Source organism: Sander lucioperca, chromosome 3 (genome assembly GCF_008315115.2).
Source record: "Sander lucioperca isolate FBNREF2018 chromosome 3, SLUC_FBN_1.2, whole genome shotgun sequence".
In the NCBI taxonomy this organism is placed as follows: domain Eukaryota; kingdom Metazoa; phylum Chordata; class Actinopteri; order Perciformes; family Percidae; genus Sander; species Sander lucioperca.
The window spans coordinates 44,293,802-44,311,274 of NC_050175.1; the positions used below are offsets into that span (position 1 = coordinate 44,293,802).

Genomic DNA, 17,473 nt, shown 5'->3' on the forward strand with positions numbered 1-17,473 from the left:
GGTCTGCATCACTGCGTGTCCGCTTGTGCGCAAAACGGCTAATGAAATCTGAAATCTGAATAATATTCATTCCACCCACCTACCCTTCTGCCTCTCTTCTCAAGCGTCTGGCTGGAATGCTTTATTCACTGTTGTCTTTTGTCCTGCTGCCTTTTGTTTTGTTTTGTTTCTCAGCCGACCTAAAGGAGGATCGGCCGAGGAGAGGAAAGGAGCCGCAGACGGGCGAGTGGTGGCTCTTCGTCCAGATGTGGCCTACAATCTGTTGCATACACTGTTCTACGGCCTCCTGGCTTTCAGCACTATGAGGTGAGCTCATGCACATTAGTGGCGTAAATCACAAGTTTGATTACGATATTATATTGATTCTTTGGACAACGATACGCTATTTGCTGATATCTTAATGTCTGCCACGATACGATTTTGATTCAATTCAGGGTCCTGCGATCAATATGAGACTAGGCGTGGGCCGGTAAGAGATTCTGACGCTATGATAACCTTTAGCAAAAATATCACAGTTTCACGGTATGATGGTATTGCAATGACAGCTATAAATGTATTATTTTTGAAATGTCTGGGTAAAAAAACCAACTTTTTTTCCAATGAACACAAACATTTTATTTTTTAAACACACTGCACATCGGCAGGGAGTGGGATTTCTAAACTGCACTTTCTGCCCCTTGACCACGCATAAAAAAACAGCTCATACCTTAGGAATGGTATGACAGAAAATGTTAGTGGTTTTGAAACTGTGACTTTTTCAAACTGCGCTATACCTTGAAACCGGTAACCGGCCCATGCCTATATGAGACACTATCATATGCCCATTTAACACAGTTACATTTTTATCAACTCAAACAAGCAACCAAAATATGATTTGACAACGTTATTACTGAGCTCTTCCAGGCATTTAAAAAAACAAACAAATAAAATACTAGGGCTGCAGCTATTGATTATTTTAGTAATCGAGTATTCTACCGATTATTCCATTGATTAATCGAGTAATCGGATAAGAAATACTTAGTAAGAAATACTTAGTAAACAGCAATACTAAATATTTATTATTGCTGTGTACTAAAAAAAAAAGGAAACCGGTTTTTTTGAAAAAGCAACATTTTTTATTGCCAAATTCCAAGTACATTTTTGGTGGCCCAAATGTTAATATTTTTCACCCCCTTCCCCTTCTTGCCTCTGGCTCTTTGCACTGGATATGCAAAAGAGCTGTTCACTAACCAGAGGGTAAATGTGACTGTACAAAGCTTACAGTAGGGCTATTCAACTACACTGTTCTGGGGGACACATTTTAAGAAGGCTAATCCTGAGTGAGGAGAAAGAATAAAGAATGCAGACATCACCGGCATGATGACGTCATTCACGTGCATATTAAGTGGCCATGCTGGGGGGAGGAGCCGGTTTGTCTCCAGCAGCAGCTAAGTTTCCAAAGATTAGTAGCAAACTAATAAACAGTTAGACTACAAACCGACAGCTCTCGTTTTAGCTTGTTGGTAAAACATGGCTATTAGCAGAGTAGCATGCTGTAGGCTAGTTGTGTAAAACAGCGCGGTGGACGAGAGCAGCAGACGTTAGTTAGCTACCTTGTGTCAGGTTTGCTCCGTTGAATGGATGAGTAGACTGGATGTTTTCTACAGAGATGATGTAGCAGCGTGTTTGCAGCTTTAAATGATCCCAAACTTTCTGTCGTTTTCTCTCGCCTGTCTCTTCTCTTAGACCCTCGCTATTTTCGTCTTCGTTCATTTGTAATCTGGGCCGTCAGTCTCGTGCATAGACAGCATAGAAACGGTCTTGTGTCCACAGAAGCGTCAAACTGTTGTGTGCGCTAGTAATTATCCTCCGTGTGGAGACACAGTGAGCCGTACAACCTTAATTACATTGATTTAACGAAGCTTCGAGGCAAAGAATTTTGCTTCAAGGATTTTTTGTGATCAAATTATTGGAGTTATTCGAGGAATCGTTTCAGCCCTATAAAATACAATATATATATACAATAAAAAGAATAAATATAAAGTGGGAATCTAAAATAAAGGGGCGTGGCCGGCTTGGCTCAGTTGGTAGACCAGGCACACATATATAGAGGTTTACTCCTCAACACAGCGGCTGCAGGTTTGACTCCGACCTGCGGCCCTTTGCTGCATGTCATTCCCCCCCTCTCTCCTCTTTCATATCGTCATCTGTCCTGTGTAAATAAAGGCCTAAAAATTCCACAAAAAAATTATATATATATATATATTGATATTTTCACTTTTGCATTGATAATATTGGATCGTGGAACATTGAAGCGATGTATCGCTACACCCCTAATGCAAATGTAATTGTATCATTGATCATGTACACTCAGGTATCTCGACTCACACACATTCCCAAAGTAGTCACATTGGTTTAGTTCCCAGGCAGGGACTCTTCAGATGTACTTTTCCTCTTGACGGCTTGATTCTTGATTGTGCATGCTCGTGAGCAGATGGAAGCCTGGTAAAGTGCCTCTCAAATGCTTTTTGCCAAGTGTCTGAATGGGCCACTTCAGCCTTGATCAGGCCCCCACACCACGCACCATCCCTCAGTGGCAGATAGTGACAGGGACAGAAAGAATGAAACACAGTCGGACAACTGTCAAACCCACATGGGTCCGTGCTAGTAGTTATTTGAACTACACAAGACAAAACAAGAACACCACTGACCGCTTGCTAAGCCCCGTCCCCCTTCTTCGTTACTGTTGCTACACCTGTCAAGATTGCACATATGCGGGTCACAATAACGGTGGCAGATTTACGATTAAAAGTCGTAGTGACTTTTGAAAGAATGGTTTCTTGATTCCAGGCCGAGAAAATAAGATGGCATCTAATTTCTACAAAGGGGCCGTTGATTGCCACTAGCAGGTTTTATCAGCTGTAGCTAGCTAGTGTAAAAGCTAACGTTAGCTCACTTTTAGGTGCTTTTTGAACATGGGCAGGGATGGGGCAGAGCAGACGTGAAGTGGTAGACTGTTCCAGAGTGTGGGAGCATTGGCAGAGAAAGCCCTGTCCCCAAAAGTCAACAACCTGGTGCGGGGGGTATCCAGCAGGTCCTTGTCAGAGGACCGCAGGGAACGTGACTGAGTGTAGGGGTGGAGGAGATCTTTGAGGTATTGTGGTGAGAGTCCATGGAGAGATTTGTAGGTGAGCAGGAGGATCTTGTAGGTGATGCGTGACTTGACTGGCAACCAGTGGAGCTGTTGGAGGATGGGAGTGATATGCTGCCAGGGCTTAGTGTGGGTTAAAACCCTGGCAGCAGAGTTCTGGACATACTGGTGTCTGCTAAGGCCCTTGGTGGGCAATCCAGAAAGGACACCATTGCAGTAGTCCAGACGGGAGGTGATGAAGGCATGGATGAGTGTCTCAGTTACTGAATGTGTGAGTGAAGGCCGGAGTCTTGAAATGTTTCTGAGGTGGTAGAAGGCGGACTTAGTGATGTTTTTGATGTGGGACCGGAAGGAGAGAGTGGAGTCCAGGATGACGCCCAGCACCTCAGGAGATGGGGAAATGGAGCAGCCATCCACAACCAGGGCCGGGTCTCCAATTTTCCTGAGCAGTGGTGCAGGGGACACAATATGCACGTGATGTCTACATACAGTACACCATGCTAAAAGACTGAGTCTAAAGCCTAGCTTCCCAGACAAAGAGTCAGCATCCTCACCAGTAGAAGACACGGAAATAAAGAAACAGCATAGTTCCTGTGTTGCAGTGCAGGGCTCGAAATACCCCCCTCTCTCTCTCTCTCTCTCTCTCTCTCTCTCTCTCTCTCTCTCTCTCTCTCTCTCTCTCTCTCTCTCTCCCTCTCTCTCCCTCTCTCAAAAAAAACATGGTCTATTTCTCTGGCTCACCTAACTCCATCATCCATTGGCAGGTTCCCCTCTGTGGAACAGACTCCAGTTACAGATGCCAGACTCTGGCTGTGGGGCCAGAGCCCTGACACCAACGCTGACACCTGGGCTTTACCGTTGAACAGAAAACATCATTCTTGCGGCCAGCTTTTATATCCAGACACTTCTTCTTAATTCCCAGAATGTTTCAGCCCTTTGAGCTGCTGTGACACGCTGGCTCTTGACAAATTTGTCTTATTGGTCACACCAGAACTATGACAACCAAACAATATTGTCTGACTGGCCTCTGAAACTCTGCAACAGCTGCCTCAATTTTCCACAGAGACTGCACTGTGTTCTCCATTATCTCCTGCGAAGCTATTTTCTCAAGTGTTTCGTAGGGTTTAGATGTTAATCTACAATATGACTTTTGAACAATCAGTATCAGTTTAATAGTTGCATTTTTCTTTTCATTAAATTTAAAAACAAAACAAAGTAACTAAAAAAGGGTTTGCTTTGCATGGTAAAAGGAAAAAAAGAATCAATAAATACAATTGATTTCTTAACTGCTAGTTAAAGGAGCAGTAGCTAAGACTTATAAAACTAACTTTCTGTCATATTTGCTGAAACTGACCCTATGTTCCAGTAGAACTACATGAAGTAGGTAATTTAAAATAAAAATCCAGCTCCTCTGGCACCACCTACAGCCTGTAGTGTGATTTTCAAAAATCCACAGCTCCCTGTTCAGATGCACCAGTCAGGGCCAGGGGGTCAATCACTGCTCATGCACACACATTCATTCTCCCTTGTGGGGGGAGGGGCTTAGGAGACTGTTTTGGGCTTTAGCGGAAAGGGGGAGGGACTGAGAAGTTGTCGATGTTCAAATGTTTTGGCTAAGTCCTGGATCTTCACAATACTACCTACTTGCTAGCGCTAACTTGTAAGCTCTTTTTTTCCTGCTAAGTTCGTGGCTTTCACAACTGACTGCTGAACGGCACTCATAACAGCCAGCTATGTGGCGCATGCCACTATATCGATGAGCATTGGCTGTTTAATCGACTGTCCTACACACAGAGTATGCCAGGCAGACACACAGCTGACAACCTCGCAACTAAACTATTTGATGCGGTGATAACGTTCCGTGACAGCTGCGGCCTTGTAGCTACTGGTCGCATCGAAGCGTAGCGTCTCAGAAGCGTAGCGTCTCAGAAGCGTAGCGTCTTGCCTGCCCGACTCGCAGATTTTTTTGTCTCTACAAGTACTTGAAAGAACAATCACGTGAACTCTGCCTTCTCTTTTCTGCCGTTGTCCTGATAAAAAGGATCGTGCCCGGTGGAAAATAGGGGTAACTTTCCACCAGAGAGGGCAGCAAAACACTGCCTTTCAACCTAGTGTTAAGTTACCCCTAAAATGAATTAATTAATATCAGTAGTCACAATAGGTATTTCATTATTAGTCATGTATGGTTCAGGGGTCTCGCCAGAATTTCTGGGGATGATGTTGCTCAATCAGTCAGTCAAAATCAGCCGATTACCAAACGTAGGTTTACGTAGCCTGTTATTGTCATGGACATTAGATACAGTTGTATTTCAGCAAAGCTGTGGTTAATTGTGGAAAGTAACAGGATTTACAGGTGCATGGGGGGTGTTAATCACGACCATATTCTGTTATTAAATGACATACCTTTTTAATCCCATGTGACCTCAAGATATCACTTTGCTTTTTCTTATTGATTTATTTATCGAGCATCTCACATTAATAATTGTCTATGAAGAGTTATAATACCAGAGCTTCTGTGCTGCTTAAGCAACTATTCCTGTCTGCTACAGCTACCATACACGTTGGAGTATCATAATCAGTGGATAATTACACTTTGAGTGTTCGACTTTTGGATATATGTATGTTAACAACATGTAATATATATTACCTCACTGCTGATAATTGGTTCAGCACAGTAGCAAAAGAAAAGCCATCTGAAGTGGTACAGTGTTGCATTTGCACATTGCCTTATTATTAGCTCTGTAGTGTCACACAATATGCCTTCTGCCATACAGTTTTTTTTCTTCCCATTTCACATCTATAATCTTAAGAACAACAACAGCCCTCCCAGTTCTGACGCCCAACTTTAATGTGTGATTGTCAAGTGGTACTCGTAGCTCGCATCGTCAGTACATTCCGTGGGTTGAGGCGCATTTCAAGCTGCAAACACAAGCTGCAAACACAGGCTGCCATGCGCAACTTCCACGATTCATTATTGTGAAAGTGTAATTGCCTTTAACTTTAAGCTCTTTGGAAGGACTGTCAAGAAAATCGCAGAGATTACAATTGGAATCATCTTTTCTTTTCCCGCGTATTAAAAGAAACCTGCAATTACTCAGTCCAAAAGAAAAGGGAAATATTCTTGTATCCGGTTTATTCATAGCAACATGGAGATGCAGCTTTTCAAAGGTTCCTACTACTGCAAGTAGCTTGATTTGAATTCAGTTTTGAGCGTAGCCAGTAGCTGGGTAACTCTGGGCATGTAAATGTTGCACATTGCGTTCTTGTGATCATTTGAGTGTATGTGGTTGGCAGGATGTGGTTGGCAGGATGTGGAATGGCGTGTAATGTACTGCACATTTCATATATAAATAGTTCATGCAATGCATTCCTGTTACAGTCGGGAGTTAATGTTCTGATTTGAATTCACACAAAAGGAACAACCTGAAAGCCTTTTATACAGAAGCAGCCAGGTAATGCAGAAACTGACACATTTTATTTCAGCACTTTCTCTAAAATGCTGATGAAGAGCGAAAGGTCGGATATGCAGAGAGCCTTTTGCTTCTGTCAGACAGCTTCTTTGCATTAAAAAAAGTACTGAGATTTATTTCTGTGAGGCTGTACTTCGTTATGCCCCAACACTCTCTCCCTCTCTCGCTCTCTTTCCCTCTTGACTCCATCTCTGTGCCTGTCAACACATTTTTAGCCCATTTCATTCTCTCAGTCTTCTCTCTGCTGTTCACTCCTCTCTGTTTTTCTCATTTGTTCAGAACTGTAATTCATTTGCTTTGAATCAGAACTTAGATAATAATGCTGTGTTTTAGACACTAAATGAAGTTTAACCACAATTTTCCACAGCATGGTAAGGCGCGGCTCCACTCAACTCCACCCGCTCTTTTTTGGTTTTCGATTAGCAAAAGTTGTGCATATTTTTTTGGGTACCACCTCGGTCGAGGTTTCCAGCGGGGTGAGCCGATACTAGAAGGTGGAGTTAAACACTGCAGGCCACTGATTGGCCAGAGGGAATCGTCCTGTAACATCCTGCACAAACCTGCAATTTTTAAATAGCCATGCCACCGCCAATAACGTCCCCAAACTTTTTATTGACTTGCCCCAGATTTTAAAAATATGGCAGCAAGCAAGACTAGTCCGTAAACTTTGCAATCGAAGTGTAGACATCATAGCATGAATTGATCCAGTGAGGGTCGCCTTGAAGATAATGTTGCGGTAGTTTCATGCGTCATCACTATGGCGATCAGCATCCGATCAGAATCCCGCCTACACTGAGCGGGTACTATATGCAGTGTGAAATGCAATTGAGAAAAACTCCTGGTACCAAAAGTGATTTGAGGCGAACCATGCGGTGGAAATGAGGCGTAAGTCATCCACTAAACTAAAGACAATTGGGTTTGAATTTAATGTTCTTAACTGGCTTGAGGGAACATCCTAAAGTACAAGCATCAAAATAAGAGCAGCATTTCTACTTACTGTATAATATGTCTGTCCTTGTACACACACACACACACACACACACACACACACACACACACACACACACACACACACACACACACACACACACACACACACACCAGCATAACATTAATTTGCTACTTTACTAACACAGAAAATGTATAGTGTGTGAACATTTAACCAAGTAAGACATGCAACACCCAACACTGCTTGATCTTGCCTCTGTCTCCCACTCTCTACCCAGGATGAAGTATATATGGACCGGCCATATGTGTGCAGTCGCGGCCTACGGTGTGTGTGGAAAGGAGTTGTGGACTATGCTTCTCAGCACTCTCAGCTGCAATAGTAAAGTTCTGGTACGAGCTACCAACAACTGCCCTTCCGGCGCTCAACATCTGTTTACACTGTTCTCTTTTTCTTTGATATAAAAGGAGTGATATTTGACTTTGAAAACTATGTTCACTATACAGGATGTTAGTTGTTTTATTACACACATTTTAAAGCTGCACTAATCAATATTTTTTGTATTATCAATGGATGAAATGGTTGTGTATAATGTGAAAGCTCTTGCTGATAGTGTAGAACATCAGCTGACTGCCTGGTTATCGCAGCTTTAAAGGGGACGTATGCTAATTTTCAGGTTCATACTCATATTTTGGGTTTCTACTAGAACACGTTACAGACCTTGCGCCAGGAAAACACCGCACACTGAAGCGCAGCGAATAGCAGTGAAACGTAGATTCGTGCCTGATCGTGTGCCTGGCTGTTAATACCAGACGCGCAGTTCTCCGCGCTGGTCACAAAGCGATCCTCCTCTCCACACAGCTCTCTCTCTCTCTTTCTCTCTCTCTCCCAGTGTGTGTGTGTGTGTGTGTGTGTGTGTGTGTTTAACTATATTTGTGGGTTCCAAAAACCGGGAGTCCAGTATACTTGTGGGGTCCCGACAGCTTTGTGGGGCCAAAATGCTGGACCCCACAACTTTAATGGGCTGTTTGAGGGTTAAGACTTGGTTTTAGGATTAGGGTTAGAATTAGTTCATGGTTAGGGTGAGGGTAAGGGTTAAGGTTAGGCATTTAGTTGTGATGGTTAAGGTTAGGGTAAGGGGCTAGGGAATGCATTATGTCAATGACGGGTCCCCACAAAGATAGTGCCACAAACGTGTGTGTGTGTGTGTGTCACTCTTTTCGTCTGACGGTCTCTCCCCGTGTGCCTAATCCCGTGTCTCGCTGTAGACACAGCTGAGAAGTCAAGACAGCCAAAATCACGATAAACTTGGTTGTTTTATTTTGAAATTGGTTTAACTTAGTCAACTTCTGTAACATCTTTGTTGTCAGTCGCACATGCGCAGTAGCTAGGTAAGGATTACATGAGCTAGCTAGCTGTTTCTCCAACTTCTAAACGAGGGCGCACTTCCAACTTTGTGTGGAATACCTGCAGAACAGGGACATGGAAGTAGTTCTATACAATTTATTTTGTAGATTAGGGTGAATTTGTGTGCGTTGTAGCAGTGTTTTCAGAATGAGCTAGCATGCTAACGGTTAGCCTCCTAGGCCCCGCGTCTCGGCTAGTGACGTAGAAAGCCGTGCAGATTTTGAACAGCTCACCCAGAGACTGAAGGCAGGACACATTCAGAAACGGTATCCCACTCTAAACAGCATGGATGGGTTTCTTCAAAGTTTGTATGCGTGGAGACACAACATAACACCCCAAATTCCAGAAAAAGTGATTTTCTTCATAATATGGGCACTTTAACAGCAGCCTTATATGAACTTTGCAGTCTGAAATAAGTGATTGTTCAGATCAAGAAATATCTGATCAAAGAATACGTTAGAATCGGAGCATGCATTCACTGCCATGTCAAACTTCAATGTCTTCTTCTGACACCTTTTTATAGTCAATATTGACATTTTGGTCAGTGCTCAGAAAGCATTGACGTTTGATACCCAGGTCTAGTGACAACCAACATGATGTCCTTCACCAGTCTCCATAGAATGACATTGATCTCTAACTTTGATAACACCGTTGTGAGACACTATCGAACGATGTATTATGTCCCCCTTTTCTATGATTGGCTGCTTGGACATGAAGGTGAACCATTTTGCTGCCTAATGACCAGTTGCATCTGAATCCCCAGCCTGCACTCTGGACTGGTGATAACATGTCACAGCCAGTGAGGCCACTAGGTGTCAGTGTGGTCATAACATGACAACAGCATTGGATCAGATAGTGAAGTGATACTTGTTCGTTATCTCTGAGTTATCTCATTCTGCGCTTGTCTTCATTTTGAGGTGTATCTCTGTCTGACTCTCACTTTCTCGGTTATATTCTTTCATTTCATTTCATTATAGCTGTTTTCTTTCTTTCGTTTTGCAGTTAAGGCTTGTCAGACATGCAGTCCCACTGTTGATGATCGGTTGCCTGTATTATAAGGTATGCCATTTTCTCGCTGGTTTATGTTCATCATTGTATTGTTGGTCTCATTACAGGACTGTTTGTAAAAAAAGAAAAACTGTGCGCAGCGATATGAGTAAAGGAGAATACCTGAAAATGGAAGTTGCGGAAGAAAATGATAACGGCAATTGGATCATAACAAGACACCAAAAATGATTGCTTCCCTATTATTTATTTTGCAGTTGGAGGAGTCTAAATGGCTGTCACATACACACTGTTATATTCAGTGCAGTAATGAGATGTTATTTGAAATATATCACTAGGTTTCATACTTTGTTTTACGGTCTTAATAAAAGCTAACAGGGTTTTCCATCACTTGTCTCTGTCTGTTTCCCTCTAGTTCTGGCCTAAACTGATGGAGGAGCTATCAGAACTGAGGGAGTTTTACGATCCAGACACTGTGGAGCTCATGGCCTGGATTAGGTACACCCACACGCACACACGCACACACACACACACACACACACACACACACACACACACACACAAATCCAGAGCACACATTAAATTGAAGCAAATCTGATTAGCTTGTTTCCGCAAATCCAGTTTCACTTTGCCTGATGTCCTTGATTAGTCTGTGTGTGTGTGTGTGTGTGTGTGTGTGTGTGTGTGTGCGTGAGCTTGCAAGCGTGCGTGCGTGCCTGCCTGTCTGTGTGTATGCATGTGTATTGGCACTTGTTTGTGGGGGAGTCTGGCCAATGAGTGATGAGAGCCGATGGGTCTCGTGAATAAGACTTGGGGGGTGCTGGAAAGGACCCAGCTGTTGGCAGAGCTGTACCCACCTCGGGCTCGCCGAGGCCGGGCTTTCGATCAAGAGCGTCCCCATGATGGGATCAGAGATGGAGCTGTGATTTGGAATGGCTCTGTACTGTACTGTACTGTTGTGTGTGTGTGTGTGTATTTGTGTGTGTGTGTTTGCACATCTGTGTGTGTCTGTATGTGGGGCGTGGGGTTTAGCAGTCTGTATGGCATACCATGTAACTATGCAAACATAATGTCTGGCCAAGGACACATCACATCACATCACACACAGTTTCTTCTTGTCACTTTTCTCCATTAAACTCTATTCAGACCAGCACAGTGAAGTGTGCTAAACTTGAATTGGTCCTTCAATTAGACCATCCCTGAACAGAGTCTAGCATGTTTTTACGGTGGATGCAAGTGCCGTACTTGATGACGGCAACCTGCTTTGTGCAGTATACGTGAATGCCTAGATTTCACAGGTTTATGAATATGTGGTTCCAAATGGAAAGCCTTTTGTGAATGTTTGCCTATATGCTCTTAGAGTCCTCAGTCCTACACTCAGTCCCACCCAAAACAGACTAAAGACAGGTGAGCTAATATGGGGCTACAACAGCTGATACACATGTTTTTTTGTAATCATTCAGATTTGTTATTATTTAATTTTTTATCAAATCACTGTCATTCTTTCCTTGTTTTTCTTCGTGTTATTCTTGTCGGAATTTAATATCTTTTTAGACCGCAAACTCTCAATTAAAACAAAATGCTAATTAAAAAGCATACAGGTGCAAAAATTAGAACCAGTTTAGATTTAGGTCCTTCCCTTGGATGATCACTATAGTGCACTTCTTCACTGAATAAGTCATCATTCAAAGCTCATTATTTCCATACTATCATCATCAGGGCGATGAGACTGAGTGGACCAGATGTGATTTTTTTTTTTTAAATGGCCAATTCTGGTCTAATCCTATTGGACAGATAGTGGGATGACACAGAGAGATGGATCGTGAGACAGAGGAGGAGACGTTGGGATTTTGAATGTATTTGTGTGTGTGACATGGGTTCCCTTTCCCTCCGGAGCTAATCCCATTAGGCTCTAAGGATTAGGGGCTGCCTGGTGTTACCTTGGTTGGGGATGAGAGCAGGGCGGAGTGCTAAGCTTCTTGCTGCTGCGCTAATTACATTCCAGATGTAAGTGTTAAGATGGAGAAGGGGGTTCGTGTTAGGCTGTATTCTCCAGCGGACTGAGGCCGAAGGTTATTTCGTTTTTACATGGACATATCATGGGAGATTCTCAAACTGTGGCATAATGAGGGGCCGTACAAGCATATAGAAGAGAGTATATTTCTGGGCCAGTTAGCGTATTTATGTAAAGCTGTCAGGGACTTATTTTTGGTAATTCTAGCTGCAGGGTATGTGCTGCATGTATGAATCATGTACGGCAAATAAAGGTTGCCGAAAACGATTTAATGTGGCCTGTTGTTGAAACCAGAAGAGAAATACAGATGCAGAGGGATCTTTATCTGTTTTGTTGTACTTCTGTTGTTACAAGGCGAAAATGTCCTTAACAAGGATACAAAGTTCCAAAAAGTCCCTCTAATTTTCGCAATTATTTCCACAAAGAGTATCTGAAAACAGGATCAAGATTAGGTTTAGGAAAGGCTAAAGACATTAGTTTAAAAAATGGATTTAGAGATGAGATTAGGATTAGATTAGAGGTAAGAAGGCCTTCACAATAGCTAGTGATAAGTGTCCTCGGCCCTCATGAGTATATAAATATGTTTGTTAGACAGGTTGATGAGGAGATTATCCTAACGCCCAGGGGAATCAGTCATGAGTCATGACCCTGGACTTCCCGGATTTGAAGAACTAAGGTCGTAGGTTAACTTGATAATGGTCCATCTGTGCTTTGCGCCACCATAATTCACAAGTTGCCTCTGTGGATAACAGCAGTGGCTCCACAGCTCAGCTGTAGGCTGATACCCCTTTCTAAATGGACAGTCAATAAATCCATAGCAATGCCTGGTCCTTCCACTGCCTCCAACTCTGAGTTATAGTTGTGAGTGTGCAGTTTTTTAAAGTCACCAATATCGCTACTGTCTGAGCCATGTGCTCTGCCTCTCTGCCCATACCCCAATCTATATCTTCACCTTTTTTTAAATCCAGATTTTGTGTTATTTTGCGGTGTCAATCAAGGAAGGCTTATAAAATGAAAAGAAGTGCTGATTAGCAGCAGTTTCATCCCCCCGGCTCTCTGACATCTGAACTCGATGCCGAGCCGTGAGGAGTTTAAGGTAGCGCAAGTGTTACATGTGCACCATAGAGAAGTGCCCGGCTTAATCTCACGCGCCTGTGTAATGCAAACAGCTGCTTCTCAGACTATAATGGCTCACAGATAAACCACAGTCCAAACTCAGCACTATCATTTCACGGCACACTGCGGAGCGCTGCAGGCTGTGGCTGGACTAGAGAACAAAGCTCACATGTCACATTTCACAGTACAGATAGGAGGTCAGGAGTGGGTTTTATTGCACTTTGAATATTGCAGTTGGGAAGTTACAATTGGAGCGTATTTGTAATATTTGTTTGGCATTCATTGGCACGTTAAAGAGCCAGAAATATAGCAGTCAATCAATTTCTCCTTCTCTTTCGTCTCTTGGTTTCTCCCACTAAACCAGCACTCGTCATACAGATTTCACCAAATACACAGGTCATCCGATAATACCAGTCTGTGTGAATCTGTAATCTCAGTAGTCAAGGATTCCTTGTTTTTACCCTCCTCCTGCCTCCCCCTCCTCCTCTTCTGGCTGGAGATATACAGCTTGTGGTCGAGAATTATGAAGGCTGCAGTGGAAATTATTAATGAGAGCTTTGACAGCAGTTTTGCTGCAAATTCAGGAGGCTCAGCGGCGAGCTACTCAGCATGGAGACCCATTCACAGAAGAAACGGGCTCAAATGAAAATGTCCGCATATTTAAGTGAAAACACTGACTTTGTTTATCCCACAAGTCCTCACGCTTAAACATGAGTCGGTGCCTTCTAAAAGAGCAATATGACTGTTCCAAAAACTGACTCGCCATACATTTTTGGATAGCAATGGACTCCCAACAATTCAAATTGAGATTTAACAGAAATTTACTGTACATTTCTTTTACCACCCATCAAGGGATCAAATAAACTCTTCTATTTATCTCTCAAAAGTGTGTGTGTGCGACAACTGTGTAGCTAGCTAGCTTAAAGGTGCCGTAGGTAGGATTGTGAAGATCCAGGACTTTGAATTTTGAACATTGACAACTTCTCAGTCCCTCCCCCCTTTCTGCTGAAGCCCTAAACGGTCTCTTAAGCCCCTCCCCCCACAAGGGTGAATGAATGCGTGGGCATGAGCAGTGATTGACACGCAGTTAGACACGCCCCTCTGGCCCTGATTGGTGCATCTGAACAGGGAGTGGTGGATTTTTGCAAATCGCACTACAGGCTGTAGGTGGTGCCAGAGGAGCTGGATTTCTTTTTTTTAATGACCTGCTTCATGTAGTTCTACTGGAACATAGGGTCAGTTACAGCAAATATGACAGAACGTTAGTTTTATAAGTCTTACCTACTGAAATATGTGTCACCATTAATTTGTACATCAATCCTTCTGTAAGAATCCATTTTTCGGCTCCCTCTGTGAAACTGTATCCTCACTAGGCCTGCAGCGACGCGTCGATTACGTCGACGCATCGACGTCAAAATTACGTCGACGTCGTATTTTTGCGTCGACGCTTCGCCACACACACATGTGGGAGACCAAAACATTGCAGGAAACAGCAACCTCCTCACAGAATTCCCAACAAAGCCCTGCAAAAAGCCCCATGAAAAGAAGAAGTCCTAAAAAAACAGCTAGCCCTTAATCATCGAGGGTATGGGAATACTTAAAATATAGTCCCAAGTACTAACGTTAGCTAAATTAATTTCATGTTTGTGTAGTGTGTTGTGTAGCCTGCGCACTTAGGTGGTGCTAGCTAACTATCTTAGCTCTCCGTGCAGTTTGTTCATGCTAGGTTAGTAGCTAACGTTAACGTTAGCTAGCTACTGGCGCCTAGGCAGCTGTGTTTAGCTAACGTTAGTTATCATCTAATGTTGGCTTGAATGGTAGCTAGCTTACAGCTGCAGAACACAGCTATCTATAGTAGCTAACGTTAGCTAACGTGAACGTTAGCTACTAACCTAGCACGAACAAACTGCACAGAGAGCTAAGATGCGTTGGTTAGCCTAGCACCACCAAAGTGCACAGCTGCATTAGCATGTAAACCTACAGAATAGCAGTTAAGAGAGTCAGTTTGATTATGCATCAGGTTTTATGTTGGGACTGTTATGTTGTGTTAAACAATCCAAGGAATGTCTGTACTGTGCACTGCACATTGTTTTTCTTTTTTGCACTACAACTTGATTTTTTTGAACAAGAGAGTTATGTTGGTACTGTAAAAGAGTAAACAGGCTGGCCTTTCATTTTGTATAACAGTAAAATAATTATTTTATTTTGTGTAAAGCAGAAGATTTTTTGCTGTGCAAAATTGTTTAATAAAATATATTATTAAGAATTTTTTGGTATATTTTTGAGATGCATTATGGTTTTTATTAATCGAGCAACAGAAAAATAATCGTTATATTAATCGTCCAATTAGTCGTTAGATTAGTCGACTAATCGATAAAATAATCGCCCGATTAATCGTTTAATAAATAATCGTTTACCCCCAGCTCTAATCCTCACCATTTTTTGCATCCTCTGTTCGCGCTTTCTCTCGCTCTTTGACTTACTCTCTCTCGCTCCCTTAAATGTCTTCCTGTCATCCTGCTCCTTGTCGTGTTTTAAATTGTCTAAATCAGCAGCATTTGGCCTCATCCTTAAATGGTGAAAGTGCAGCTGTGTGTGTGTGTGTGTGTGTGTGTGTGTGTGTGTGTGTGTGTGTGTGTGTGTGCGTGTGTGTGTGTGTGTTCCATGACATTCTAACTCTAAGGCAGTTCAGAGAGATAGTCAGACGGAGAGTGAGATGTCCTTGATCGAACTGCACACCTCTCAATCAGTAGCGAGACTCCATGGCCTGGCTCATTTAGAAGGACTCTCCCAATCACTTTCTCAATCTCACTGTTAGTCATCATCACCAGTTCCTACCAGTACCACGTAACTCTGTGTGTGTGGTTGGAGTGCTGTCGGCTCTTTGTAGGTGGGAGTGACATCACTGACACACACAGGGGGTTTCAGCTATCCTTAATAGTTAGAATGGTTCAGGTTGGGTAAAGCTGTGCTGCGAATGATGTGGGGTTACCAAACACCATGGATCAGACCACTACTAAAGATGTAAATCATTTGGACTTGGATATTCCAGTTGCCTATAAATATGTTTTACTACTGTTGTGATTGCTCAGCTTCTCCACCGTGCTAGAGAAGAGGCCTTGCCACTGAGCCTGGATTAACACACAGAAACGGTTGACACACTGTACCGTTGAATGACGATGAGAATCCTGGATCAGAGCGAACGATACACTACGTTCTAAAGGAGCTACGCTCTAAAGGAGCAGCTGGGACTGCTGCTGGCGGTGAGAGGAAGGAAAGGGGGAGGCTGGCCTTTTATACTGTGAAAAGACTGACAGAAGCTCATAAAAGTTGATACACATTTGAAAAAAGCTTGTAAAGACTGCACAAACTCATTAGTTAGTGTTAGCAAGCATTATCTCTGCAGATGCAGTAGCTGATGTGTAGGCGGATGCTCATAAGCCACAAAGAAGAAAAAAAAATGTTTTAGCGGTATACTTACAGTTTGGGGTTCTGAATCCACAGACAGACACACTAAAGTTGGAACTGTTTGTGTAATGTTTAGCTGTAATTTGATAAAGTGTGAGACCAGGCAGCCTTGCATATGTCGCTGAGAGCTTTGTCGTTTGTGGCTTTGATTGGTTGTAGGTCTACCAGTCTTTGCTGCATGTCATCCCCCCCTCTCTCTCCTCTTTCCTGTCTAAGCTATCCTATCAAATAAAGGCCTAGAATGCCAAAAAAAGAATCAGTATTTGGCGCCAGTGTATCGATTCTCGTATCGCACGAAGAAGGACAAGGATATAAAGTATTGCCTTATCAATATTTTTTCCCACCCCTACTCTGGACTAATTTCTCCAATCAGCTGTTTGATAAAAACAAAAACAAATGGTCAGCCAGTCATCCTGTAACATAATAGTTACACCTGAGCGTCAAAGTGTGCAGTATTCTCATCTTATTCAAGCAGCTTCGTCAATCCTAGCACTATCCTGTGTGTGTGTGTGTGTGTGTGTGTGTGTGTCTGTGAATATGTTTTACTACAACATCTTTTTGGTGTGTCTGTATGTGTCTGTGTTGTCATAATAGAGGCCAGTAAAGGTCAAGTTTGGTTAACACACACAGATTAACCTGCACACCACGATGTCAGGCAACTTGTTAACACGCCAACAGCTCACATGGTTGGTCCTTGTGCCTTCAGGCAGTTCTGTGCCACAGTAACTGCACAGCTTTTGTCATCTCTTCATGATTTAACACAAATAATAATGTTGTGCGGTCCTGATGTAGATAGGTGCTGTCCCTGAAGCAACATCTGTGAAAGAACCTTTTAAATGCCGTCAATACGTCCCAGTTATTGCTGCAAATGCAGACAAAAATGTGGACTTAATAACAAAGCTTAAAAATAAATGAAA

At 42.8% G+C, this 17,473-nt stretch overlaps 1 protein-coding gene across 2 annotated transcripts in view; it reads left to right on the forward strand.

Moving 5' to 3' along the window:
- Window positions 1-17,473, forward strand: part of dpy19l3 (dpy-19 like C-mannosyltransferase 3) — a 616,246-nt gene that overhangs the window by 44,145 nt on the left and 554,628 nt on the right. For both annotated transcript variants that reach the window (XM_031290692.2, XM_031290690.2), the window contains 4 exons: window positions 175-306; window positions 7,827-7,938; window positions 9,956-10,012; window positions 10,374-10,456. In XM_031290692.2, coding sequence (XP_031146552.1) covers window positions 175-306; window positions 7,827-7,938; window positions 9,956-10,012; window positions 10,374-10,456 — 384 coding nt within the window. The remainder of the gene's footprint in view (window positions 1-174; window positions 307-7,826; window positions 7,939-9,955; window positions 10,013-10,373; window positions 10,457-17,473) is intronic.